Source organism: Leucopleurus acutus, assembly GCF_964270905.1.
Source record: "Leucopleurus acutus genome assembly, chromosome: 13".
Taxonomy (NCBI): Eukaryota; Metazoa; Chordata; class Mammalia; order Artiodactyla; family Delphinidae; genus Leucopleurus; species Leucopleurus acutus.
In genome coordinates this window covers 57,521,620-57,548,209 of record NC_139155.1, presented here as the reverse complement: position 1 = coordinate 57,548,209, position 26,590 = coordinate 57,521,620, and the positions used below count along the sequence as shown (strand labels likewise).

Sequence of the window (26,590 nt, the reverse complement as noted above, 5' to 3'; positions counted from 1 at the left end):
TACTCATTGAGAAAGTACTTGGCCAGACGCTGGTATGTATTTGTGTGTGTGTGTGTGTGTGTGTGTGTGTGTGTGTGTGTGTGTGTGTGTGTTGTGTTGTAGTTAAAGCAGTTAGACAGTAAGCAGATAATTGATATCTGAAGAAAGAGCAGGGCATATTAATCCTAAGGATGCTTATTGGTACCACAAGGAGCTATATATGTGCTCCTACCACAAAAATGCCTAGTGAGTTCTGTATTACGTATTCTGCCATTTATCAATCACGTAGGCTGATAATATCAATGGCTGACGTTTGTGGGATGCTTGACGTGTTATCACTGGACCAAGTTGGAATACTTTGTTTCATTTTAATGTCAACCATTACAAAGAAGTAGATGGTTTCATACCGGTTTTACAGAGGGAAAGCTTCGAGGTCCGCACAGCTGCAACGGACATAAGGAAGACTCAAAGCCAGGTTTACCTGTTAAAGCCACCGTCACAGGCAGCACTAAGACTGCCTCTCCCATGTAACTCCTCTGGACCTCTGTGTTCTTATCTCTAAACTGCAATGGAAGCATCAGAAGAACCAGTTTTTTTTGGTGCAAACTTTATAATTTGTTAAGCGTTATTCAGAAGCAATATGCTGTTATTTACAAATAAAGGATTTAAACCAGCGAGCAGCATTTCATTGTCATACCATTTATTTATATCCATTGAACAATGTTACACAGTTTAGCTAACATGTAATTTATTTTCATACATTATTAAACTTCTTTCAAATACAACATTGATTATTCAGCTGGTTACAATTCAGGCTTCAGTTTTGTATCTTACATTTATCTTTTCTCCTAAATAGTCATGCTTGAGGGGACTAAGTAATTTCCAGTATATTTGCGGTTGCACAGTAATACATACCACTTACACGTCTTCTGGATACTTACTCTTTGGTATGCCCATTGTTTATCAATTTTCTTATTTTTCTCTTACTACATTAACTCTTAAAGACAAATACACTTAAGGTACGAGATGTGAAATGTTGGTACTGCACAAACAAAATGTACTTTAGCTTAATTGCTTCCAGTTAATCCATCTCAGACTCCAAGGCCAAGTTTAAAAGACCTTTGATGAAAATATGATACTGTATATCACCATAAATTAAGCTGATGGATTTTTTTTCCCCAGATGACTGCCTTTTTTCTTTCTCCAATCGACTGCTTTATGGCCAAAGATACAGCACATATGTCTACATCTTACATTTATAAATGATCATTTAAATCTTTAAACTTAATGAACATGTTTGTTATGTTTAATAGAAAGGATTTTCTCTAAAAAAAAATTCAGAGAAAGTTGAACTCTGTGATACAAAATTGAAATTTGTGGCTGTAAACAAAAACTAATGAAGTTTAACGGGCTCCAGAAAGTGATCCACAGCCAGACTTTCTCAGTAAGGACTGGGGTAGAAAGTTTGCAGGGGACTTCCGCCTAAGACTAGGAATGGGGTTGATTCTTCTCAGGCTCAGAGCCTGATCACGGAGGGGAGTGAGCGTGGGTATTCTGAAACACCGCTGTGGTCGGCCGTTTAATGCTCTCACCGTCAGGATTTTTGTGTTTCACAATATATTTGAGGCTTCGAGCACCACTTCATTTCCCCAGCTACTTCCGTTTCGAAAGCATCCGCAGGTCGCCTGTACTCACTCACTGACAGGAGTTGTTTTTTTATTTATCTGTTTGTTCTGTAGGAGCTGCCTCTTACAGGATTAGGTCCACTTTATTGAGCCTTTTTTCTAGTTAAAAAGGAGTTGGTAAAGTGACCAAACCTGCTTGTTGTTTACTGAACAGTTACGATGAGCAGTATTTTAAGTTTTACCCATTTTTGTTCGTGGCAATTGAGAGAACATTTTTGGTGTGTGTTGACTTGTTTTTCTGTTTTGTTCTCCACAGAAACGCTCCAGAGGCCAAGTGCTATTTGATAAAGTATGTGAACATCTGAATTTGCTAGAAAAAGACTATTTTGGGCTTACATATCGAGATGCTGAAAGCCAGAAGGTGAGTGGTTGAAAGCAGTACAAAGTATTGCGGCTTCAACTGCGCTTCACTGCAAGAAAGTGAACTGAAACTGAATTGGTAAATCGTTTTCTCCACCTCCCCTCGTGCTCCCACGCCCTCACATTGATTATCCAAGGCCCTAAATGCTGTTAATCACCTTATTTCTTCATGAAGGAAATTATTGACAACTTCCTTTAATCTTGAGTCTTTTGGAAACAGTCAGTCAGTCAGTGTTTCTGCTTTTCATGCTTGAGTTCTTTATGGTTCCAGAAAAGCATTTTATATGGTGCTTTGGGGGGATGATACATTTCCATGGATTTGAGCCAATGGGAATCACATAAATTGATAATTATACAGAAAACATGTTCACTGGATGCCGTCTTATTAATTCATCTTATTACACTTTCATATTCTTGCTGAATCACAATGTGAGATGAATCATGTACAGACCTGATGTACGAGGCAAGCAGTTAATGTATTCAGTCCACATTTAATGATACACGTAAAACCTCTGTAGACTCTTATACCTGCTACAGTCTCTTCAGGCCTTTATCTCACTTATCCCCCCAACTGCCTGAAAGATAAGGAGGAAGAAATTGTTTCCTTAATGCTGGAAACTGAGCCACAGCAATTGTGCTCATTAAATGTCGCTTGTTCTGTTGTCGTTTGTTAGTGGATCATACTTTATCTTTACTGAATTCCATGGATGATGTCTAACTTCATTATTAAACACCTGAGTGTTCTAATGAGGAAAATCATAAGTGGCAAGTGTTCGTTTGTTAGGAAAGCATTCTAAGAAGGTGCCTTAAAATCTATAATCACAGAAGTCGCTGCATGGGACTGAACGGCTAGGACGTCAGTGGTCAAGTTACATGCAGAGGCAGCTCTCTGTGTTCTTGGGTTCTGCATCTGCAGATTCAACCAACAGCAGATCAAAAAAATTTTTTTTAATTCCAGAAAGTTCCAAAAAGCAAAATTTGAATTTGCCCGTGCACCAGCAAGTATTTACATAGCATGTCCATTGAATTAGGTATTATAAATAATCTAGAAACGATTTCAAGTATATGGGGGCGTTGCATAGATTATATACAAGTACCGTGCCATTTTATATAAGGGACTTGAGCATCCTCAGATTTTGGTGTTACCTGGGGTTCTGGAACCAATCCCCTGTGGTTACCAAAGGATGACTGTATCTTTAGCTCATGCTTGTAACTTGTTTGAACATAGAATCCACCATTTTTTCTCCTCTGTTTCTGTGCTAGCTTGAATCCCTGAAGGCACTCGTTGTAAAAGAAAAGAATTTTGTCAAGCCTGAATTGTGTGCACACACATCTTCTCGTTAGACCAGAGCCTGGGCCCTCGCAGGACTAGCGAAGGGGCACCAGATGTAGGGGAAGGACCCAGCTGGGGGACCCTTCCGGCAGCCACTCCTTCTCAAATACGTTTAGTTCATCTCTACCCAGTCGACACTAAGTCATCTCCATTCTTCTCTGATTCATATTCAGACTCTCACTTCTTTTTCAGAATTGGTTGGACCCTGCTAAGGAAATTAAAAAACAGATTCGAAGTAAGTTCTTTTGGATTATTATGTGTAGACATAGGAAGATTTTCAAAGAGTGTGGTTATCTGAAATGGTAGCTCATACCCACATGGCTGGTGTGAATACGGTATTTTGAAAAACAGATTAAGATCTCAAATTTTATCTTTGGCAGGTTGGTCTCGCTCAGATACCCATTAGCAATTATTGCGACCCGGGAATAAAATGACATGACACTTGACCTATTCCCTTGCCTGTTCAGAGATGTGAGATATGATTTAATCAAGTGATGCCCCCGTTGACAATCATCTAAAAGTTTCAAACTTAATTATTAATGTTGTATTAAGCCTAACTGCCACCAAAGTATACAAGGCAAGCAGTAAAAGTAATAGTCACGTAACAGCTTAGAAATGGGGTAACAAGTCAGACTGAAGTTTACTGTCTGATGGCATCTTCTTTTCTTAGCCCTAAAGGCAATTTAAGAAGTGGACATTTCCTAGCGATCGAATCAATTACATGAGCCACTCAGAAAATTTAAATACAGGTAGCTAATAAGTATTAGAAAAGGTGCTAAGTGTTAGTAATAATTAAATGCTAATTAAAATGTGACATTTTTCACCTATTCAGATTAGCAAAGATTTTAAAAGTTTAACGATGCCCTACACTGGCAATTTTGTACACAATTGGTAGAAATATAACCCTTTAAGAAGGCACTTTGTGTCAGATTTTATTAAAATTTAAAATGTGCTTATTCTTTGACCCCTGATTTTACTTGTAGAAATGTATCCAGTGTCTGCTTAAGAGAGGAGTGTGTACGTATGTGTCCATGTAGGAAAGTTCATTATCATACCATTGGCAATAGAAGAAGACTCAAAGCAACTTAAATATCCATTTATAAAGAAATGATAAAATCAATCGTGAAGTAGCCATACCTTGAAATACTAGGTAGCTGTTAAACAGAATGAGGTAGAATAAATATGTTTTAGCTCTCATTAGTGAGACCTTAGAGAAGTAATTCATATTTGTTTAAAATGAGTTACGCAAATATAGGTATGTGGAAATACCTGTACCTCCAGAAGTGGCACTGCAGGGTAGGGGGTTGAGAAAGAGGAATTTTTTCATTTTTATTTTTAAGCCTTTTCTGTAGCTGTTGCTTTTTACTATGGATAAATGGTAAAACATGGATATACTTTATAATTTCAACTAACTAGTTAATTTTTTCAAGCAATTCATTTTTTATCAATAAAATCTAGTTTAATTTTCCAGAACAACTGATTCTATTTAAAGATTAAATTTAAAACCAATTTATTAATAAGAACAGCATTCCCATCAAAGTTACTATTAAAAGAGAGAGCAAATCTTTCTAGTGCCTTTGAATGTTCTGAGGTCTCAAAATACCCTACATGCTAATAAAAAGTAATTAGTAGCGAGCAGTTTGAAATGGCTTAATACTAGATAATATCTCAAAAGAAGCAAAAAATTCACTGTGCTTCTAGATATTAGAGAGTCTGATGATTCTTTGTACAACGAAAACATCTTTACCATATTTTTGAGAGGAATTTGGTGTGGTCACTAATCAGAAACTTGATAGTGAAGTAGTTTGATAGAACTAAATTGGGATTAAAACCAGGGACAGCTGCAGTTGTGATAAGAAGGTGAAAACTTCAGAGTCCTAGTAAAAACTTTAAGATGATGAATATGTTCTAAGGATCTTTTTATGGAGTTATTAAAAGCAGATGTGCTGAATATCTTCACATTTCATGTGCTTTAAGTCCTCTATATTCACCTAATTAATAAAACGCTGTTCGTACTTGGTTGATTTTATAATTACAGAGCACTTTGAAAATATATTACATGTTCAAGGATAAGTCATTATACTGTTACAAGAAAGGCTGTAACAACAGTTAATTTTCTTTTCTGCTGTTAATGGAATTCTTTTTTTCCTTCATTTCCCATTTATGCTGTCTCCGACCTTCCTTTCTAAGAGATGAAGTTTAGGGGACAGCTGGAACATGAGATTTAAAGGATATCTTCCTCATGTAGATTAGGCAGTGTTTGTGACAGCAACATAAAGAAAACCAAGTGACAATCATGCAGATGAAGGAGGAGACAAGAAAAAATTGGAAATTTTTAGGAATGGAATTTGGTGTTTTTATCTATATTCCTTATTGTTTCCCATGCACAAAATGCCTTCTTTCCACAAAAGGGACATTCTGTCAAGGCAGAAAAGTATTATCAGAGCTAATGTAATTATGGTACAATCACCTCCTCTTTCTGAACATAAATACCAACAATAAAAGGATCTTTCCATTATTTTTATGCTGTAGGTCCACAGGTCTCTAGAATGAGGTCTGCAAGAGAATGGCAAATGGCAGTCAAGCTGAAGAAGATTTTAAGTTATGAATTTATGAGAAATAGAAAATCCTGAGCCTGAAGAGTTTGTTCTTATGAAAAAAATTCTTATTCCAGTCATCTTTTACGCCTAGCAGATCTAAAATTTCTAAAAATATTCTGATATAGAGTATATTTATGATATAGTAACCTCATGATATAGAATATATGATATATAGTGATTTATGCTATAACTGTAGTATATTTAGAAATTTTAAGATTTGGCAGGCATAGAAGACTAAAATTAGAACTTTTTCATAAGAATGAATTCTCTTCAGTGTCACAGTTTTCTGATTATCATGAATTTAAAATCCTATATCAGCATTATAGATGTCATTTTAATGCATTCAAGCTCTTGCATTTCCGTCCCTAACCAGAGCCGTCATCTGATCAGACACAGGCTCACAAACCTATTTATGGCATAACTATAGCCTCCCAGTGATACGTTTCCACCAGATTCTTTACGAGGATATGTATTTCTGCTTTAATCTGCCTCTCTCGTTAATTTCAAATGTTACACCTCATTTCACTGGATTTTTTTTTTTTCCTTGATTGTGGTGTAGATTGTGTTTTCCATAAACTTTCCCACCGTTTCAAAATAATGTCCTGCAAAACCTCATATTTGATTGGGTTATAACCTTAGGAAAGTAGATTCCTTGGGACTAGTGATTTTCAAAGTACGGTCAAGTGTATTAGAACCATTAGGGTGTTTATTAAAATCACAAGTTCCTGGACCATAATGCACATCTCTGGAATAAAAACCTCTGAGTAGAGCCTGGGGACTGGCGTTTTTAACAAGCCCCTCCGATGCTTCTTAGGCCCACGATCATTTGAAAGTCACTTTACTGTAATGAGGATTTTTGCATTGAAATATCTTTCTTCTATTTTTATTCCCTCTTAGTTTCCAACTTCGAGTGTTTACCCTGAATTTATTATGAGTTTAATTGCATTGCTAAACGATTCATTGGATTCACTTTGAAGTGGATAAAAATTATAAAAGAGCAATAAATTCATTTCCCATAACGAATCCATTAGCTTTCATTCCAGTTGCTTGCGGGGAGACCAGCTCTCATTATGAACTTCATGGCTGGCAGGCATTCCATTTTAGCAGGAGGTGAATAGGAATCAATAGGAAAGTAAAACCAAATCAGACTTGTTAATTTTAGAATAACAAGAGGATGTTTTTGAGAACAGTGGGAAGAATAATCGCTAGAAATAGGTTTGATTGCCAGATATTTTATGGCTTGTAATTCTTACAGCCCACGTTTTGGGAATATTTTCTTAGTGGTTTAGAAATGACACGAAACACCCAGTAATACCCGGTCCCTATACCAAGTCCTTTATAAGGCAACTCAAATGGTGTCCCTGCCAGGTGGACCTCTACGTGTGATATGAATAGTGGTGTGCAGAGTAAACCAGAATCAGTGAACAGGCTATGCCATGGATGACAGGAATACAGGTGACCTCTGCAGCTAAGTATTTGCTACTCAAGCAGGAGACCAGTTCAAAGGAAGGAGCCGGGAGGTACTTAGGATGTTGTCCCTTTCTTGTGAATGTTTGGGAAGGACTCGGGGAGAGAATGGAGCTTCCAGGAGTCACTGAATGGGAGAAGGGGGTGTTTGGAAGTCTTAGGAGGGCATCTGAAGCATGAGGGCTGGACCACGAGGTCACGAATCACAGAGCAAAAGGAAGACCACGGCTCGGAGGAAAGGCCTCCAGCACCGAAGCTGGGAGACCAGGAGGGTCCTCCAAGCCGCCGTTCAGAGCGAGCAGGGCCTGGGCCCTTGGAGTGTGCTTACTGGGTGGGGGGAAGAAATGGAAACAGTTCCCGGCGAAGGAGCCCCCAGGCTTCAGTAATGTACCGCATTTATTGAAAGGCCAGACAGAGAGACCAAGGTGAAAATAAGTGACAGGGGTGATCACAGAGAGAGTAAATGTCGAAAAGAAGAAAAGGTGGGTTTTATTCTCATTTACGGTGATAAACATGGTTAGGTATACACAACTAGAGAATGCATGGATAAAACGGAGCACTCAGGAAGGCTTGTAATGTCTCACGTTTACATACGGACGGTCTGGGGAGCAGGTGCCTGTGAGCTGGCGTCTGGGTGACCCCCTTCCCCTCTGGAGAGGCCATAGGAGTTGCCACAGGAGGAGCGGCGGCCGCGTGCAGTGAGGACCGTCCTGATCAGGGGCTGAGGTGGAGGGCTGGGTTTGGTAATGCACAGTACATACCCCCACTGTCTCTTCCATCAGAAATTTCCCCAAGTAAGAAAAGAACTTTCCGAATGGCCCACAGAGCAGCTCATCTCTTAATATGACAGCAAACCTTTCCCATAAAATAAATACATCCTTGACATGTATTATTATGGGATCTGACCTGTCATAACAAAGCAGAAAGGACAAAGGAAATGGGATTCTGTCTGTAATGTTGGTATGTGAGCTCTCCAGAACTTCAGAGAATAGGTCCGGTGAGCCCTAGACTCATCTGATTGAGGCTTATCTGTCTCGTTTACTTTTTTCCCCTCTTCCCAAGGCCCTTGTCCCTGAGAAAGGGAGGAAGTTTAGTCAATTTCCTTGCTAGTTATAAACCCCAGCAAAGGATTTGATGGGGCAGAAGATTAGAAACTGGAGGAAGTTTCAGAGTTACCTGTGAATTTCACTGAAAGGAGACTTCCCTGTTTTCCATTGATGATTAAAAGTTGCCTGGGTGCTAGTGACTGGGTTTAGGGCTGTTCTAGCCACCGCTTAGTGTAATAAGTACAAAGGGATCGTCTGAGACTTTATTCTGATTTTTTCTGCTCTCCGCAGGTGGTGCTTGGCACTTTTCATTTAATGTGAAATTTTACCCACCAGACCCTTCCCAGCTCTCTGAAGATATCACCAGGTATTTGAAAGTTGACAGTGAAAAAGGCAGGCATGTTGGGAGTCGTGCTCCTGTTAAATTCTCGGGCGGAGGGCAGGCTTACATCTGGTGACCTTACAGTCATCCATGCCGAAATGGCAAACAGAAGGCAACTGAATGAGAGCAAACATCCGATGAGAAGATTTGCCAGATCGTATCTGTTCCCAGTTGAATCTTTGGTGCTAAGCTGATACTTCCCTCTGCCTGACCCTGGTGGGAAAACACACAGAATTGAGTTGCTGTCATCTACCCACCACAGTCAAATTCGACGGGATTCAGCCTTAAATGATACGACAGTTCCTAGTGCTCCTCCTTCAAAACTTAGAGCGAAAGTGTGTCTTCGGATGCTTATGCCTTTTCATATAACCAGTCTGACACGTGGTGGCTGTTTTCAAAAATCACACAGGCGTGCACACACACACACAAATGCACATAAACACGTGCACTCCTAAGAGTGTACCTTCCACACCTTCTGTATACAAGGAAGATGTTTCATTCGTTCTAGAGAAAAGGCATCAAGAAAGGACTCTAACAGTCTGGCCTGGTGACTGAGCTTTGAGTATAAGGAAGAATCTCTTTAGGAAGCCATTCTGGGTTTGCTGTGTGTCCCTCTAGGCCTCTTCTAATGCTTTCTACTTTGGAATCCTTGGCTTTTTCACTGTGTTTCGTAGTCAGTGTATAGCCAGTCAGAGTGATGCTGTGCAGTGTGGCCTTACAACCCTTCTTGGCAGGCTTTTCAGGAAAGAGAAATCACTCAAAAAGCTTTAGTCACTTGCTAGGATGAAAAATCGTTTCAGCAGACATGTCAGGAGAAGGGGAAAAACTAGTTCCAGAAGATTTCTTTTATATTCTCATTAAATCAAAAAACAGTTTGTAATTTCTTATATAAAGATACTTTTTAGTAGTTGAGGGACTATTTAATTGTGGCTAATTTATGGTTAGAGAGCGTATATACACTTTGAGTTGGAATCTAGTGCATGATTCCTTTCCATTTGTGTCATGTGTGTAGGGCCTATGAAATGTATAGGAATTTTTGTATCTGGATTACATGGCATTTACTTACATCATCAGCTTAAGACCGTATTTAGAGGGGACCTTAACGCTTTATCATATAGTCCTCAGCTTCAACAGATTAACGGTTCGTTTCTTGTGTGAAAGGTACAAGGTATATTTTATTCTTATACTCGTATGCTGGGCCATGAAGACTGTTAATAAAATCCACCAATGTTCCCACTTACCTTGGAGTCTTCTACTGTTAGTATATCTGTCGCTCTTAGAAGCAGAATAACAGGGAAGGTAAAAGTCAGCTATTAATGGAGATATTTGCATATGATATTGGCAAAATTATATGGAAAACGTTTCACAGTCCCCCAGTTTAGAATTGTGTGCTTTTAGTGATGAGATTTTAAGGTAATAATTCTTCAAAGTTAGTCTTCGTAACGGTTGAATTCTAGGAAGTTATCTAAAGAAGAAAATGAGACCTTGACCCAGGAGAAAGCTCCTCTCGTCAGGAACGCAGGAAGTGGCAGGTAGTGTTCCTGACGGCGCAGCCGTTGAGTTACCTGCAGTTTGTCTTGGGCGTGTGGCAGGACCTTTCGTCTAGATAGCAAAATGAGACTTCCTTTAGGTAGTTGGGGCCTAATCGTTATATTTAAGAGCACCATTTTTATATTATAACTTCCCCCACCAGAGATTTTGTTTGACTTTCAACGTTATCTTAATGTTAGAGAGATAGTCTGTAGGTTTCTTTTATTCTGTGTCTCATCAATGAATCCCTGTATTATTATGAACTTGCCTCTATATGCCCTTAGATATTGTATTTTGTAGCTAAGTATCTTCCCCTGGTATATAGATCCAGATACAGATGCTAGACAATGTGTCCTAGTGGATTATTCTGCAGGGAGAGCTTGCTTGCCGCCCACTTTGTACTGGGCAGTCTCCTTTCCAGTCTCCTAACGCTGGCTTTCTGCCCGTCCTCTGGCTCCTGGAAGGTACTACCTCTGCTTACAGCTGCGCGATGACATCGTGTCTGGCAGGCTGCCCTGCTCCTCTGTCACCCTTGCCACGTTGGGCTCGTACACCGTCCAGTCAGAACTGGGAGACTACGACCCAGATGAGTGTGGCAGTGACTACATCAACGAGTTCCGCTTCGCGCCAAACCACACAAAAGAACTAGAAGACAAAGTCATCGAGCTGCACAAGAGCCACAGGTTAGCGGCAGGAACCCCGAGAGTGTCCGTTTAAGCTGTGCTCGGTGGGTGGGCATCCCCTGCACCACCTGCTTCTCCCGGGACTGAAGTCAGTGCCTTAAGGGTGGGACTCAGCAGAGTGAGGTTCTGGACCTGGTACAGTTCTGGGTAGTCTCACTCCTACTCGGGACGTCCTTGTGATGTTTCTGCTAAAAGCCATTTTCCTGGTATTCTCCCCCCGCCTCCCCCAGAGTACAAATCTTTTGGTGCCTCTGTGGGAACTTGCAAGGGAGCTAAGTGGAAAATATTATGGTTCCACCAGGTTAAAAAAACCCAAAAAACCAGCATTGTAATACCTCTCATTTTTCCTTATCAGAGGCATGACGCCCGCAGAAGCAGAGATGTATTTCTTGGAAAATGCCAAAAAGCTCTCCATGTATGGGGTGGATTTGCATCATGCCAAGGTATGCATGTTTTAAACTCCAGGCCTTCTATCTAATTTTATCTAACAGTGTCCAGGACCCAGTTGTCACAAACGTTGTATGCCAAGTACTGTGTATGCCCCATTGTGACGCCCACCAGGCACTCAGAAAATTCATGTTCAATTTTAAAAGCTCTCTATAAAGTTTAGATACTGTGACAAATCATCAGTGCTTTGAAATAAGATGGTTATTTTGAAGTTCAGTTAACATTAACCAGCCAGGCTAAGATTGCCTGGTCTATCACAGTGGTTCTGTGACTTCTCCTGGGGACAGCTTTGATCCATCTTCTGAGCTGATAAAACCTCTGAGTTCCAGAATAGCCCTGCTCTCCATCTCATCACGGTCACCATTTTATTTTATTTATTTTTTTGCCTAACTTGTCTTTTAAAGAAAGAAAAAGAGGGAAGAGATAAGATAAGAGAGCAGAGAGAACTGGAGAAGCACTATAGTTTTGGGTTTGTTTTGTTTTGAACTTTCTCAGTCACTGCGTGTAATAAAACGGATTCTCCATCCTTACATACAGCACATTCATTGTAGTGTTTGGTCAGTTTATTTTCAGGACATTCTCTGTAATAAATAATTCTGCTACAAATAAATCCTCTCCGCCTGTCCAAAAAAAACAAAAAGAAAAGATTGCCTAGTCGATGGGTGAATTGTTGAGGCTGTATCTTGGTTCCAGAGTCTTGCAAAGAGAGAAGTCAGGATTGGGCTGGATTAAGGTTGGGAGGATGTGTCAGCAGCTTCTACTCCATGTCACACTTCTTCCAGAATCTCTGTATCTTTCAGCAGTGAGAGAGTGAGCGTATGGACTGTTAGTCTATTATCTGAAGAGCTGTGAATAGAAGTGCCGTGGAAGCAGAGGCAAGGTTTCCCAAAAACTTCTATCAGCAAAACATAGGAAGTGTGTTAGGCTCTTAGGGATAGGTTCTGGTACTTCAGCAGCACTGAAAAGATCAGTACTTGAAGTTCGGGGACAGCTTCTGATTTGGGCTGACACGAGGATGTCGCTCCTGGGTGGGGATGTGGCTTTACTTCAGGTGGACAGAGTGGTCATGATCACACAGTCCGGGGCTCACAAGAACATGCACTTAACGGGCTGCCAGCCGAGCGAGTGTCTTACACAGTCAAGTTTGGGGCCAAGAAATGAAGAGGGTTTCAGCCGGCTTTGTTTAGGCAAACGTCTCAACAACCCTGGGGACCCCTAGGAGGAAAATCTGTGATGTCTACGTTCTGTTGCTGCTGCATTTGGGGACCTGACAGATTGAAAGTGAGTTTGGACAAGGCGATGGTGAGGATCACATGAGCGCAGGTCGAATTGGTTGTGTCTGTGGATCATTTTGTACATCACTCAGGGTGAGCACTTCTGAGGCCTGAAGGCCTCCGCAAGAGCAGAATCTCTGAGGATTGGCTCTCACCAGGGGTGCTGGCACCGGAGAGCCAAGTTCGTTGACATTTGTGTGTAATTACAGCAGCAGGTGTAGCTCTGTTTACTTGCCAGTTAACTATTACATGTTTTCACTTACTTTGTGCTCGGATAACATAGCATTTTTTAGTTTATGCCAGATATAAGGTAGGATGAGGATTTAAAAAGAAAATAAGGACACGCACTGGGATTGTGTTTCTCTTAGAGTTTTTCCCTACGTGGCTAAAAGATAAGGAAACAAGACAAATGAAGGTAGCCTGGAAATTTGCGTGACTCGAAAGCTGTTTTTGAGTTACATTACACACGACGACTCAGTTACTGCCCAGGGGAAAATAAATAAATAAATAAAAGGTGAGGGCCTCCATGTAGGAGAAGGGCAACTCAGCATGTATCTGCGTTCCTACCAGGAAAAATGAAATCACTTAACATGGCTACAGCGACTGAATTAAAATAGATGGCTGCTTTGTCATTCAATAATGTGATTTGAAATTATGCCAATTAAACCAATTAAAAAAGAGAGAATTAAGGAAGTGCCAATGCAGCCTGTGATAGGATTTCATGTGGATACTAAGCATAACAAATGATTTGGTTATGGACTTCATTTTCTCATGCAGACGCCCTCCATCATTTCAAGAAGGAAGTTTACTGAATTAAATTAGAGCTAATTTCCAGTTAATAAGTGAGATACTTCTCTTCTGTTGATAGTATTGAAAGGCCCTGAGCTCTAGGACCTAGTTAGAAATTCTGAACTGTGATCTTGGACTCCACAGCTCTGTATGAAGAATAAATATCCATGTTAGGTGAAGAAGGTCCCTTGGTTTGGAAAACCTGTTCTAAATGCTTTGCTTTTTCTTAGGAAGACGGTCTCTGCTTGTTTGTCATTTAATGTCACTCTGAATAGGCTCTGTCGGAGTCATTTATTTCATATAAGACTCTGAAATGTAGTTATAAATCCATATCGGGTATCCCGTGGACCAGGAGATAATAAAGGATGGGAAAGTTGGAACAGCGATTTTAAGTTAAGAGAATAGTACCTTCGTTTATTTTAATTAGGATAGGCTGAGGCTGTCCAGGGCTTCCTTCAATGCTCCCTGCTAAAGGGAGCATTAAATATGTTTATTGATAGGGAAACACATGTCCCCAAGAAAGACCACGATGATAGCTTTTTTTTTTTTTTTTGCGGTATGCGGGCCTCTCACTGCTGTGGCCTCTCCCGCTGCGGAGCACAGGCTCCGGACGCACGGGCTGCTCAGTGGCCATGGCTCACGGGCCCAGCCGCTCGGCGGCATGTGGGATCTTCCCGGACCGGGGCACGAACCCGTGTCCCCAGCATCGGCAGGCAGACTCTCAACCACTGCGCCACCAGGGAAGCCCCGGTCATAGCTTTTGATACAGAAGATTTATCAAGCTACTACCTCAATGCTATGGGCTGTGGCAGTAACCTTGATATCAAAAGTATCCTTTTTTTGGTTGCTGTGCCATGAGTGAAATGGAAGCGATCATCAATTTTAAGCTCCACTTATTCCTGCCATTTTCTTCTTCGTTTGCCTTTTCTTCCGGCAAACAAGTAGTGGCTTAACACGTGCTAGGCAGGCGCTGTGCTGACCATGTGGCCAGGTCAGCAGGATAAACAGAGGCTGCTCTCCACCAGCCTGGGTCTGGAGAAGGAAGAGGAATGGGGTTAGTGGCAGCACCGCTGGCTCGGGCTTCAGGCTGTGCTGACGATATTAATGCTGTGGGGACCCAGAGAAGTGTGTGTGGGAGACGGCAAGGGAGGATGCATTGCAGGAGCCTCCCATCTTCCCCACAAACGGATTCCGCTTTCTTGTGATTCAAAGATACTAAGGAGTGATTTAAAGTAGATAATAATGGAAGAGGTTGTGAATGCCCAGAGTGCTTGCTACACTTATGTTCTTCATCACAAAGAAAGTGACTCAAGGAGCCGTTACTCCAGCAGCCCTGCTCGCGCAGACATTTCTGCTCAGGACCTGGGGGGTCACCTGTGTGGTCCTGGGAGCAGGTCGGCTAGATCTCAGGGTCCATCGTGCTCCCCACCCACCGCCCTACTTCCGGCATCAGGTCATAGCTCTGTAAATTGCTCTTTCAGGTTAAAGCCCTTGATAAATGGTGGCGGAGCCTTTGAATTCCCCTCAAGTCTGATTATGTTGTAATATCCTGCCGTCAAGTCCTTCCACTTCCATAGAGTGATTTTCGTGTCTAGTGGAGTGATACATTTCCAAGGAAAAATATTTCATTTTAAATCAGTTAAATTGTATGTGTAACCTCACAGTTCCCAGAGAGGGACCAAAATATTTATTTCTGATTCTGGAAATATTCGTCTTGTGCTTTGCACTGGCGGGATTTAGGAAGTCGGTCCCTCCCACTCCCGTACAGATGAGTCAGAAGCCCCCTTCTGGATTCTTTCATGTCTCCCTCCCCACGTTTGCTGGCGCTGCAGTGACTCAAAGTGGGACAGCCCCGCCGATGATTGTGTCTCAGACCTCAGCTTCGCCTCCACAACACCCTGCTTCCAACAACCAGTGAGACACGGGGGGTGGGGACCGCACATCACACACAGCACCGCCTTCTGTCCTTTGTTCTCACCCCACTCAAGACCACCACAGATGTTCACTTTACCCTAATTTCACTGGGACACAATATTGAGGGGGCATAGACTGCTCGTGGGGTATCTCCTGAGCTTTATATAACATCTCTGGTGACCTCTGGGACCCCTCATTGCACATTCCTAGGAGATGACCCAAAGATGGACTGTGCGAGCAGCAAAAGAAAGTTGCAAATATAGCATGATCCCACTTTTGTTGGAAAAGAAATCTATATGCATATATTAAATGCATCTATATTTATGTATGTGAGCCAGGTGGTTAAGTGAGCACCACTGGGCGGTGAGTGTGTGTTGGGGTCCTGTTGGGGAGTACGCTTGGACTTTAAAAAGACTATTTTATATTCAAATTTTACTCTGACAGTAATGGTATACAAAAAGAGAATCCAGGGCTTCCCTGGTGGTGCAGTGGTGAAGAATCCGCCTGCCAATGCAGGGGACACGGGTTTGAGCCCTGGTCTGGGAAGATCCCACATGCCACGGAGCGACTAAGCCCGTGTGCCACAACTACTGAGCCTGCGCTCTAGAGCCCGCCAGCCACAAGTACTGAAACCCGCGCGCCTAGAGCCCGTGCTCCACAACAAGAGAAGCCACCACAATGAGAAGCCTGCACACCACATTGAAGAGTAGCCCCCACTCGCTGAAACTAGAGAAAGCCCACACGCAGCAACGAAGACCCAACACAACCAATAATTAAATAAATAATAAAAATAAAGTTAAAAAAAAAAAACGCAGACCTCTCACTGTTGTGGCCTCTCCCGTCGTGGAGCACAGGCTCCAGACGTGCAGGCTCAGCGGCCATGGCTCACGGGCCCAGCCGCTCCACAGCATGTGGGATCTTCCCGGACCGGGGCACGAACCCGTGTCCCCTGCATCGGCAGGCGGACTCTCAACCACTGCGCCACCAGGGAAGCCCCCAGAGAATCAAGACTTTTTGAAGGAACAAACCCCAAAACACTCATCGGAAATGATGGGGGTCTCTCTATTAGTGTACGTATTAGTTAAAAGCCCTGCCCCTGGAAGCAGGCTGCCCATATTCAACTGGGATGGACACTTAACCTTTCTGTGCCTCAGTTTTCTTGCCTGTAAAGTGGGAACCATAATAGCAGCTATCTCAGAATTATCCTAGTGAAGATGAACAATGTACGTAAAGTGGTCAGAGCCGTGCCTGGCACTCAGTAATAAGAACTGAGGCTCTGATCGTTACTGTTACTAACACACCTTCACCTGGGTGACCTTCTCTGTGTGCAGTGTTGACATGCTGTGTAAGTCCAAGATCCGTGGATGAACAGAGTTTACACTAGCAAATCTCCACAGTGATAAATATCTTCATTCAAAGGCTATTATTTAGTGGGAATATTTTTTAAAGTGCTACAGTGCTTTGCATATTTAGATGAGAGCTGCAGGTAGCTAATTATAGGTTCTGACCTGGAGGCTTAAATCGTGTACCCGCCACAAATGGAAACAGGTGAGATGCTCATCCAGCGTTTCTTGCTGCCATTTTCCAGGATTCTGAGGGAGTTGAAATCATGTTAGGAGTGTGTGCAAGTGGCTTGTTGATATATCGTGACCGACTACGCATCAACAGGTTTGCCTGGCCAAAGGTTCTAAAGATTTCATACAAACGGAGCAACTTTTACATTAAGATCCGGCCGGGAGAGGTAAGTAGACCCCAATTTGCATGTACGTCGGGAAGAAAGTTACCCAAGAGCAAACAAATATGTAAATTACCTGCTCACATGTTCTGAACATGGCAGGACATAATGAGTTATAGCTAAATGCCTAAGAGAACTTATTGTAGGTTTGTCCAATAAACAGTAATAAATAAGATATTCTCTTCTTTTTTATTGTGTTGTTCTAGGTTTTCCCCACTGCATACATTAATTGAAAGGCTTTCCTTTTTACATATTTCAGCGGAAGATCAAGATTCATGAATAATGTTTTGTATTTTTCAAGCTGCGGTATCAAAGAAACTCTTAGTTGCTAAACCTCTTTGTGAATAGAGAATAGGTTTCTTCCCATCGGTCCTGTTGATCTGTCTCCGTGTCCCCTCTCTTGTCCTCCAAATCTGATAGTACCCTAAAGGGAATAGCTTAGAGGTAACATGCATCAAAGTATAAGAAAGATTAGAACAAGTGACACCGGGTATAAATTATGCAAGTTCTGTAGCCTAATGTATTTCTCCCCTTTGTTTTTCAATCAAGAGAGGCTAATGAAAGAATCAAAATTGTTAATTAATCCTTGCTCCTTAGGCAGAAGCATCCATCCATGGTCAACTTATGTCCTCCTTAGTGGTTTGACATAATATATAGTAAATATCTGCTGTTTTCTCATAATAGATAATAAATAATGTCCACGTTCTAATTAGTATAGTTAATATAATGGAGGCAGTTGAAGCTCTAAGACTGCAGCTCGTTTAGTTTCTGAACATTTTCTGGTACAATATAGAATTATCTCCTGTCTTCAGAATTAACCTCACCACTGGTGGAAAACACAGTTTAAAAATCACTGTATGGAATATAATGTACAGCATAGTGACTGTAGTTCGTAACACTGTATTGTGTATTTGAAGTCGCTAAGAGAGTGGATCTTAAAAGTTCTCATCATAAGAAAAAAAATTCATAACTTTGCATGGTCATAGATATTAACTAGCCTCATTGTGGTGGTCATTTCACAAAATATGCAAATATCAAAGCATCATGTACATCCGAAACTAATATAATGCTATATGTCAGTTATATCTCAGTACAAAAAAAGTTTAAAGAATGCGACTATAAAGCAAGCAATCGTGTTTAACGTAAATATAAAATCAAACTTGTCTATGAAGACTGAAATATTCTACGAGCTATCTGAAATTAAAGTCATTTTTTAATATTTCCTAAAGATTGCATGTCTTACAACCAAGATATGTTTGATTTATAAAACATTAAGTGAGCATCTATATATTGCCAAGCACTGTGTTGGGCATTGAGAATAGAAAGATAAATACGACCTTGTTCCTGTCCTATAGGGAGTTTGGTTCAGCAGAGAAGACTCACACACTTGCAATTACAGCATCACAATGCAAGTGTGATAATATTCCGTAGATGTGAAATGAGCGTAGGTGTTGTGAGGGGCCAGAAGGGGAAGTTGGAGCAGTGCATCATGAGACCACAGTGAGCCGTGGGAACTTTAAACTGGGATGTGACATACTCGGTGGATATTTTGGGATGAAATTCAGCAACTTAGTAATGTGATGTGATAGGACCTAAACTAGGGCAGAGGCTGTGGGAATAGAATGGAAGAAGCACATTTGAGAGAGAGGTTTCAGAGGCAGAACCAGTAGGTCCTGGAGACAGGATGGGGCAAAGAACAAAAGAGGAAAGAAGAGGGCTTCCCTGGTGGTGCAGTGGTTGAGAGTCCACCTGCCGATGCAGGGGACACGGGTTCGTGCCCCGGTCTGGGAAGATCCCACATGCCGCGGAGCGGCTGGGCCCGTGAGCCATGGCCGCTGAGCCTGCGCGTCTGGAGCCCGTGCTCCGCAACGGGAGAGGCCACAACAGTGAGAGGCCCGTGTACCGCAAAAAAAAAAAAAAAAAGAGGAAAGAAGAGTCCAGGATAATCAGAGGGTTTTGGGTTTGCATGAGCGAAGTCAATGGTGATGATATTACTAGAGAGAAAAAGGGAGAATTTCAGAAAAAAAGATTGAAATTCCTTTTGGGACAGAATTTGGGGGGGTGGTGATCCTTGCATAGTAAGAAATATAAGATTTAAACAGTGTCATCAGCTGTATAATACATTTTATTCAAAGCCTTAGGTCTTGAAGAAATTACCAAGAACAAGGAAGTTAGAGGGGAAAAAACTCTTAAAACAGAAACTCTGGATAATACCACTTTTTGAGGGAGGGGTAGGCAGAAAAGGACCAGAGGCAGATGAGGAAAAACAACCAGAGAGGAGAAGAAGGGCCAGAAACAGTCATGGATGATAAATAAGGAAGATGAGATTCAGGGAGCCTGGTTCACTCAGATGAGAACTAAGGAAAGTGTGCTGAACTTGACGATCAGGTCTTGTCGCGGCAGTAAGGGTTCAGGAAAGAGCTAGAGCCCCCGGCGGGTAGCAGCAAGGTGAGGAGTGAATGAAGTAGCAGCGGCTTCCCTTCCTGACACTTAGCAGTGATTCTGGTTCCGCAGAAACACGCTCAGAGAAAGTCGTTTTCCTCCCCTTTTTTACAACCATATTCATAGGCTGAGAAGAATGAGAAGGAGAAGGAATTACTGGTGGCACGAAGGCTCTGAAGCGGTTGGAAGAAGTGGATACAGAGCACAGAGAGAGAGAGATAAATGTTCAAAAAGTGCAGGGATCTCTCTCATCTTTGTGCTGAGTAGGACAGAGCAGTAAGAGAATCTTCCCGGCTTCCCGCTTCTTCCGGGAAGAGCTAGCTGACTCTTCTGTAAAACCCCTGGCCTTAGCATGGCGTGTCGTCCATGTGAGATGCAGGATGAATAAATGGAGGATGGTTTAGTCAAGGCCCCTTCCTCTGGCTTGTCGGTTGACTGGGTCCATTGGACGGGGGTGAGTTTCATGACCGTCCCTGGACAGGAACGTCAGAGAGAGGGAGAAAATGGGGAAGGCAACTGCATTTAGAGCCACCCGTCATGTACTTTCCCTTCTCCCCCTGGCCAGTCCCACTCAGTGAACAAGAAACAGAGGTCCGGAATAGCTAAAGTTCACATACCTCGCACAGGACCCCTCCCCTTGGTTCTTTGCCGCTTAAATTACTTTTGCTATCGATTATACCAGTAGTCTGGGGGGGTTGAGCTCTTTGGGGAAGCCTTTTACTGTTTAAGATGATTGCCCTCTGGTGGCCTGATGTATTCTGTCTTCAGAAAATAAAAAAAATTTCTTGCGTATCTGCCATATTATATTAAAATATATTACTCAGGAAGTTAGCTACCTCACCCTGAAAAAGCAGATGGCTGATGGAGTATCATCTGAACTCTAAATGCTGAAAAATATGAAAATGTGTTCTCCCAATCCCTGACCTTATACAGTCGGCCCTCCGTATCCCAGGGTTCTGCATCTGTGGATACAACCAACTGTGGATTGAAAATATTCGGGAAAAAAATTCTAGAGAGAACCAAACAGCAAACCTTGAATTTGCTGCATGCAGGCAGCTGTTTCCGTAGCATTCACATTGTATTTCAACTGTTTACCTGGCAGTTACATTGTGTTAGGCATTATAAGTAGTCTAGAGATGATTTAAAGTATATAGGAGGGCTGCATAAGTTATATGCATGTATAGTATGCTATTTTATGTCAGGGATTTGAGCATTCACAGGTTTTGGTATCCACAGGGGTCCTGGAACCAATCCCCTTTGGATACTGAGGGATGACTGTGTAATATTGAGAGACGTTAGCATTTAACATGATAATCCATGTTAGAATGCACAAATAAAATCAGCAGCATCTGATACCAAGTCATCAAACACCTAGGATATGCGCATATTTCCAGACCAGATGCAAGGAGAAAATGTCATCCTGAGAATGCTGTTCTATTCATTTCTTTGCGTTCCAGCTGAAGTCATGATGTCAGAGAGAAACTATGACGATTAGGCTTAGAAATCAGATCAGGACAAACTGGTCTCTGGAAGGAATACAAATATTCTTCTTTTTTTGCATTTAGTTTCCATAAGATTCATCCTTGTACATGAAACTTTTACTACATGCATAATGTGGTTGTCTGTACCTGCAGCATTTTAAGGAGATAGATAGGAGATTTTTTTTAACGAGTGAATGTGTATAGCATGAAATCTGTGTATAGCAATTGATTTAGGGAGTAAAGAAAAAATTTGTGGGTGGCATTTTGACTTTGTCTATTATTTGCTTTCATGTTATTTATGATTCCAAACTTCACTCTACTCTTCAATATGTCTTTTAAATTTAGTTTGAACAATTTGAAAGCACCATCGGGTTTAAGCTGCCCAACCACAGAGCGGCCAAGCGTTTGTGGAAGGTGTGTGTGGAACACCATACATTTTTCAGGTGGGTAGAGATCACTTTGGTCTTTCCTAAGGAAGAATTAGAATGGTTGGAATCACCTACACTGATAAAAGGTTGTTGGAAAGAAGAATGTGACCACAAGATCCTTTCTATTCCTTCAAGTTTGTTGCCGCCAGATTTCTTGATAAATCCTAAAAGAACTTCTGACTAAATTTGAAGGATTTTCCTTAATTTGTTGCATACTTATCTGTCTCATCTCCCCTTCATTATCTTGAGAGGTTTTTCATTATTTTTCTAGAACATCCACTTCAGATGTCCAATCCCTTCCTTACTCTTTCAGTAGCTTTTCAATACCATGCACCCCTTTGCCCACATCCAGTAAGTACTAAAGCCCTCAGATTTGTGTCTACAAAGTAATCAATGATCACTGTTCTTCACTACCATCCCCTACTTAATTGCTCTCTGGGTTTGTAGAACCACAGACTCTCCAGTTCCATAGGATGTTCAAATTCATCTAGTCCAGCTCCACCCCTGTTGTGCTTGTAGCCTCTCTACAACATCCCTAGTTGATATACACTGTGTGAAGTGATTTTTTTTCCTTATAAAACCAGGTTCACTGAATGGCAGGTTGGGGGTTCAACCTTGAGTACACAAAGCACTTTACCTTTCAGGACAGAGTAATAAGTTAGCCTTCTTAGTATGTGGCTTAATAGTCTTGCTGATGTTTTTCCTTTAATATCTCCAGACTGTTGTTACCAGAAGCACCTCCAAAGAAGTTCCTTACCTTGGGGTCCAAGTTTCGTTACAGTGGCAGAACACAAGCCCAAACCAGGAGAGCTAGTGCACTGATAGACCGCCCGGCCCCTTACTTCGAGCGTTCGTCCAGCAAACGTTATACCATGTCTCGCAGCTTGGACGGAGGTAGGCACTGCTCCCCTTAATGATTGCTAGTGGCTACCGAGCAGCGAGAAACCATCGTGAGCCTTTGATGGACACAGGTGCTCTGCGAGCGCATGAAAGGAAGAGCACTTGTTGCTCTTCGGCTGAGTGGCACATTTTAACCAACCCCCCAGAAAAGGTGCCTGTGGGAGTCCTATGTCTGTTCTTGGTGGGTTTATATAAAATCACACAAAAGCATGGTACTTGGGGAATGAAGTAGCTTTCATAAGCTGGCACCCTGAATTTGGAGAAGGGTGCTCTCATTCTAAATATAGTAATCACATACTTATAAGTAATTTGTTTCTCTTTTCAGCAGATGGTAAATGATTATCAGGTTGGTTTTAGATGATTTGTTTCGGAAAGAAAACTGCATTAGATTTATCTCTGTTTCTTTAAAAATGCTATGAATAAAACGTGACTTTTATCAGTCAGTGAATAATAGCTGATAGAAAGGATGACATTCAAATAACAGAGCAAAGGGCTCTAAGGAAGTTGTCCTGGTTAATATTAATTACTACACCAGCTGGACTGGGAGAGCGTTGCTGTGTAAATATTCTGTACCGTGAAGTCAGATGTGTGAGTACCACAGGGAGAGTCCCTGCATCACTTAAGTAGCATTTTTAAGGCATAATAATGAGTTTTTTGCAGGCTTTTGTTTTGTGGAGCAGTCTTCTGTGGCTGTCCAGAGGTACATGCAGGTGTACTTTCTGCTCCAAGACATGGATGGCAGCTGTAGGAAAGTAGGAACCTCTGTATCCGTAGCTGTGAAACCCACAGACACCGAGGGCCAACTGTATTCATTGTACGACGTACACCATTTTGTGTAAGGGACTTGAGCATCCGTGGATTTTGGTTATCCACGGGGGCCCCAGAACCATTCCCCCCAGACACCAGGGCACGACTGTGGCCAGACCCCTGCCTCCTAATCCAGAGCTCCTTGGGGGTGAGATGTTTTATAGGAGACTTATCCTGGGCACATAAAAAGAGAAGTTTCTAGCATGTGTGTACAATTTTAATAATAAGCAAAAGCATAAATAGAAACAAATAAAAGTTACAGGTGCCTGGTATCACCTCCCTCCTGGCCTTTTTTGCTGCCCACTCACCATGGAGTCTCGGTTCTTCCTTCCATTTCGCCAAACCCCGATGTGGCTTGTAGGGAAGCGAACTCCCTGGATCGCCGGATTTAGAAGACTTTACTGTCCCAAAGGGATACTTAGAGGAAGTAAAAATTGTGTTATTAGTGCTGTATCGTTGTTATAGATTATATTAGCGAAGTGGGAAGAATGCTCGCCTAGCGTAGGTAGATAAGTTCAGACCGATGTCCAGACCGTCTGTCTGTACAGCGGTGGGTGGATGAAGTACTGTCTGCAGGTCCCAGCTTTAGTCTTCATCTGTAAGGTGGGATCGAGGCCACCTCTGACAGGTTGTTGCGAAGAGTGAATAAGGCGTAGGTGAAAGCAGTCTTGTTACAGATGTAATCATAATGATCTCAGTAGGTAATGTTGATAATCATTCTTTAGGCTTTTGTGAGCTGGCCTAGGAAGTCAGTCTTACCATTCTCTACCTTCTATAACAATGTCCCGTTTTTAGAATCTCTGAGAGCCAAACTTTTGGGGAAAACTGTTTATTAGGACCATTTTGAGTCAGATTAAGATACTGGAAAATTCACATTGACAATGACTTTCTTTTGGCGGCGCCTCATCTCCTCTTCCTTGAAGAGTGTGTGTAAACTGGTGTGTGTTCCCTAAGTCAGCGCTGGAGGAGCTGGTGTAGAATCACAGCTTTTCTTCCCGAATGTCATCCACTCTGTCCTGCGATGTGAACCCAAGGGGACACATTTGTTGTGAATGTTGTTTTCCTTGTGACCTTCTGTGTGATAATGATTGCTGAGAAGACAGAAGACAATTGTGAAATCAATGTACTAATTCCATGCTGTCTCTTTCTCCCTGCCCAAAAGTGATGTTAGTATGTGTTGTCTCTCACTCCTTGGGGTCCTGCCAATTCTCGTATGTTTTCTGAGCTGCTGCTCGGGGGGGGGTCATGGCTGCATGTTGGAATAGAAACTGCTTTTTGCAAGGTTGCATCGTCTGTTAGAACAGCCTAACGAGCCTTTTAGGAAACTGTGTCTCATGTGAGCTTTTTCATCATCAGTAAGAGATGTAAAATATCTTAGTGAAGGTATTTTAGTAAAACGGTTCACTATTCAAAGGATTTCAGAGCTTTTTCTTACATTTATGTTTTAAACTTCCTAAAATATGAAAGCAGATTAAATTTTGCCTACGATTTGAAAAGCAGCCTTTCTAAATTTCAGTAAATTTTATGGTACCTAAAACCTAAAAGAATGAGTACCAAATTTCAAAAGTCTAACTAAATTAAGCATCTCTTTCACTGAGACATTTTAGCTGGGACGAAAGGCTGGGTGTTCTCTCTTACGTTTGCGTGCTTTGCACTTGCATGAATTTCATTAGCAGCGTTTGTCTTGTTTTCCCAAAATACTAGAGATGAATGAATGTATGCATATCGTGGTAGTCTTTTTAAAGCACAGTAGAAATTAAAACATTTCTGCACTTCAGTTGAACAGAGTTACCATCTGAATTCTATAATCTCTGCCCAGTAAATGGTTACTTTTCATTATTACTTATGTAGCTTTTATATTGTAGAAGTGATAGACTTTCCAAGCACTAATAGTAGTAGTAATAGTAATAATAATTAAAAAAACATTTCAGTGCTCCTTAATGAGTGGCACTTGCAAAGCTCTGTTTAAAGTCAAGTGCACTAGGGCAGTTGTCTGTCTACTGTTAGTTGTGGAACTTGCCCCAAGCGTCTGGTGCTGGTGCCCCGCCAGTTACTCTGTGGGTAACAGCCTCGGTGGCCACTTAGCCCCCCATCCTTCCACTCACCTCCACCCTCACACACATCCTCACCAGAGAGCCTGAGAAGTGGATGGAAATTATTCTGGTGGCTTTGAGAGATGAGCATTGAAATCACGCTTAAACGCAGTTATGGGTGACAACAGAAGGATGAATCTGTGGCGTTGTTTAGATGAGAGTACCTGCAGGGCTGACCTGTCTTTTGAAGAGAAACCTGGTATTTTATGGGGGGATTTTTGCTGTAACGGGAGCAATCGGTGGTGTCCGTCTGTCTTCTGACTTAACTGTTTTGGTCTTTATTTCTCCAATTGTATTTGCTTTTAGCATCAGTGAATGAAAACCATGAAATATACATGAAGGATTCTGTGTCTGCTGCAGAGGTTGGTACTGGCCAGTACATGACAACAAAGGGCATCTCTCAGACCAACTTGATCACCACTGTGACTCCGGAGAAAAAGGCAGAGGAAGAGCGGGGCGAGGAAGACGACAGACGGCAAAAGGCCGAGGAAGCCACACCCGTCGCTGCCTTACGGCCCGAGGGAAAGGTACATCTCCCCGCTGTCTCCCCGACCTGTGCACTCTCTAAAGAACTCCTGAATAAGACTGAGGACGTAAGCCAGGAATGTGAATAAGACTTAGGCTAATTCGTATCTCAGCATTAGTCACCTTCATGTTGTCAACTTTTAAATTAGTATGTCCTCTGTCAACACTTTTCCTCTGCAAAAGCCCTTTCTAACTTTCGGGAAATTCTTATTGAACAACTGAGGTGCTACGTGAGACTTTCAGGACAGCTGTCCTATCTGTAGATCTTAGAAATACGTTTGGTAGTGAATTACACTTTTCTGTTTGGGCTCACAATTCAGAACTGTCACTAAAGCTGTTTTCTTTGTTTCTGGCCCCATCCTCCTACCCAGGGCTGTGTATTTGTCTAGATGCACAGTAATTGCTTTGCCCTTCTTCTGACCGCCGGTAGCTGAGTGACCACAGCCTGCATACTTATACACTGTTTCCACTGTTTCTCTCTCTCAGTCTTATCATCTTAACCTAACCATCAGAGTAGCCAGTGGATGTGTTTTGGAAAAGGGATATTAAGGCCGAAGTTTGCAAGGGAAGACGGAGGGCGAACTTGGCAGTAATTTTTCCAGGGTGTTTTATTCATTGAACTTGGTCACTTCATTTCATCCAAAAGTCAATTTATTTTTAAATATTATGTTTATTTCTGGAGGTCCATCA

At 41.9% G+C, this 26,590-nt stretch overlaps 1 protein-coding gene across 15 annotated transcripts in view; it reads left to right on the top strand.

The window, feature by feature from the left end:
• EPB41L3 (erythrocyte membrane protein band 4.1 like 3) overlaps window positions 1–26,590 on the top strand; it is a gene marked incomplete at both ends in the record, with an annotated part of 83,554 nt that overhangs the window by 33,177 nt on the left and 23,787 nt on the right. For 9 of the 15 annotated variants that reach the window (XM_082853177.1, XM_082853173.1, XM_082853179.1 and 6 more), the window contains 9 exons: window positions 1,921–2,025; window positions 3,550–3,592; window positions 8,762–8,837; window positions 10,847–11,065; window positions 11,421–11,508; window positions 17,078–17,230; window positions 21,493–21,590; window positions 22,294–22,469; window positions 25,682–25,902. In XM_082853177.1, coding sequence (XP_082709303.1) covers window positions 1,921–2,025; window positions 3,550–3,592; window positions 8,762–8,837; window positions 10,847–11,065; window positions 11,421–11,508; window positions 17,078–17,230; window positions 21,493–21,590; window positions 22,294–22,469; window positions 25,682–25,902 — 1,179 coding nt within the window. The remainder of the gene's footprint in view (window positions 1–1,920; window positions 2,026–3,549; window positions 3,593–8,761; window positions 8,838–10,846; window positions 11,066–11,420; window positions 11,509–17,077; window positions 17,231–21,492; window positions 21,591–22,293; window positions 22,470–25,681; window positions 25,903–26,590) is intronic. The other 6 variants (XM_082853185.1, XM_082853172.1, XM_082853181.1 and 3 more) reach the window with 1 other exon arrangement.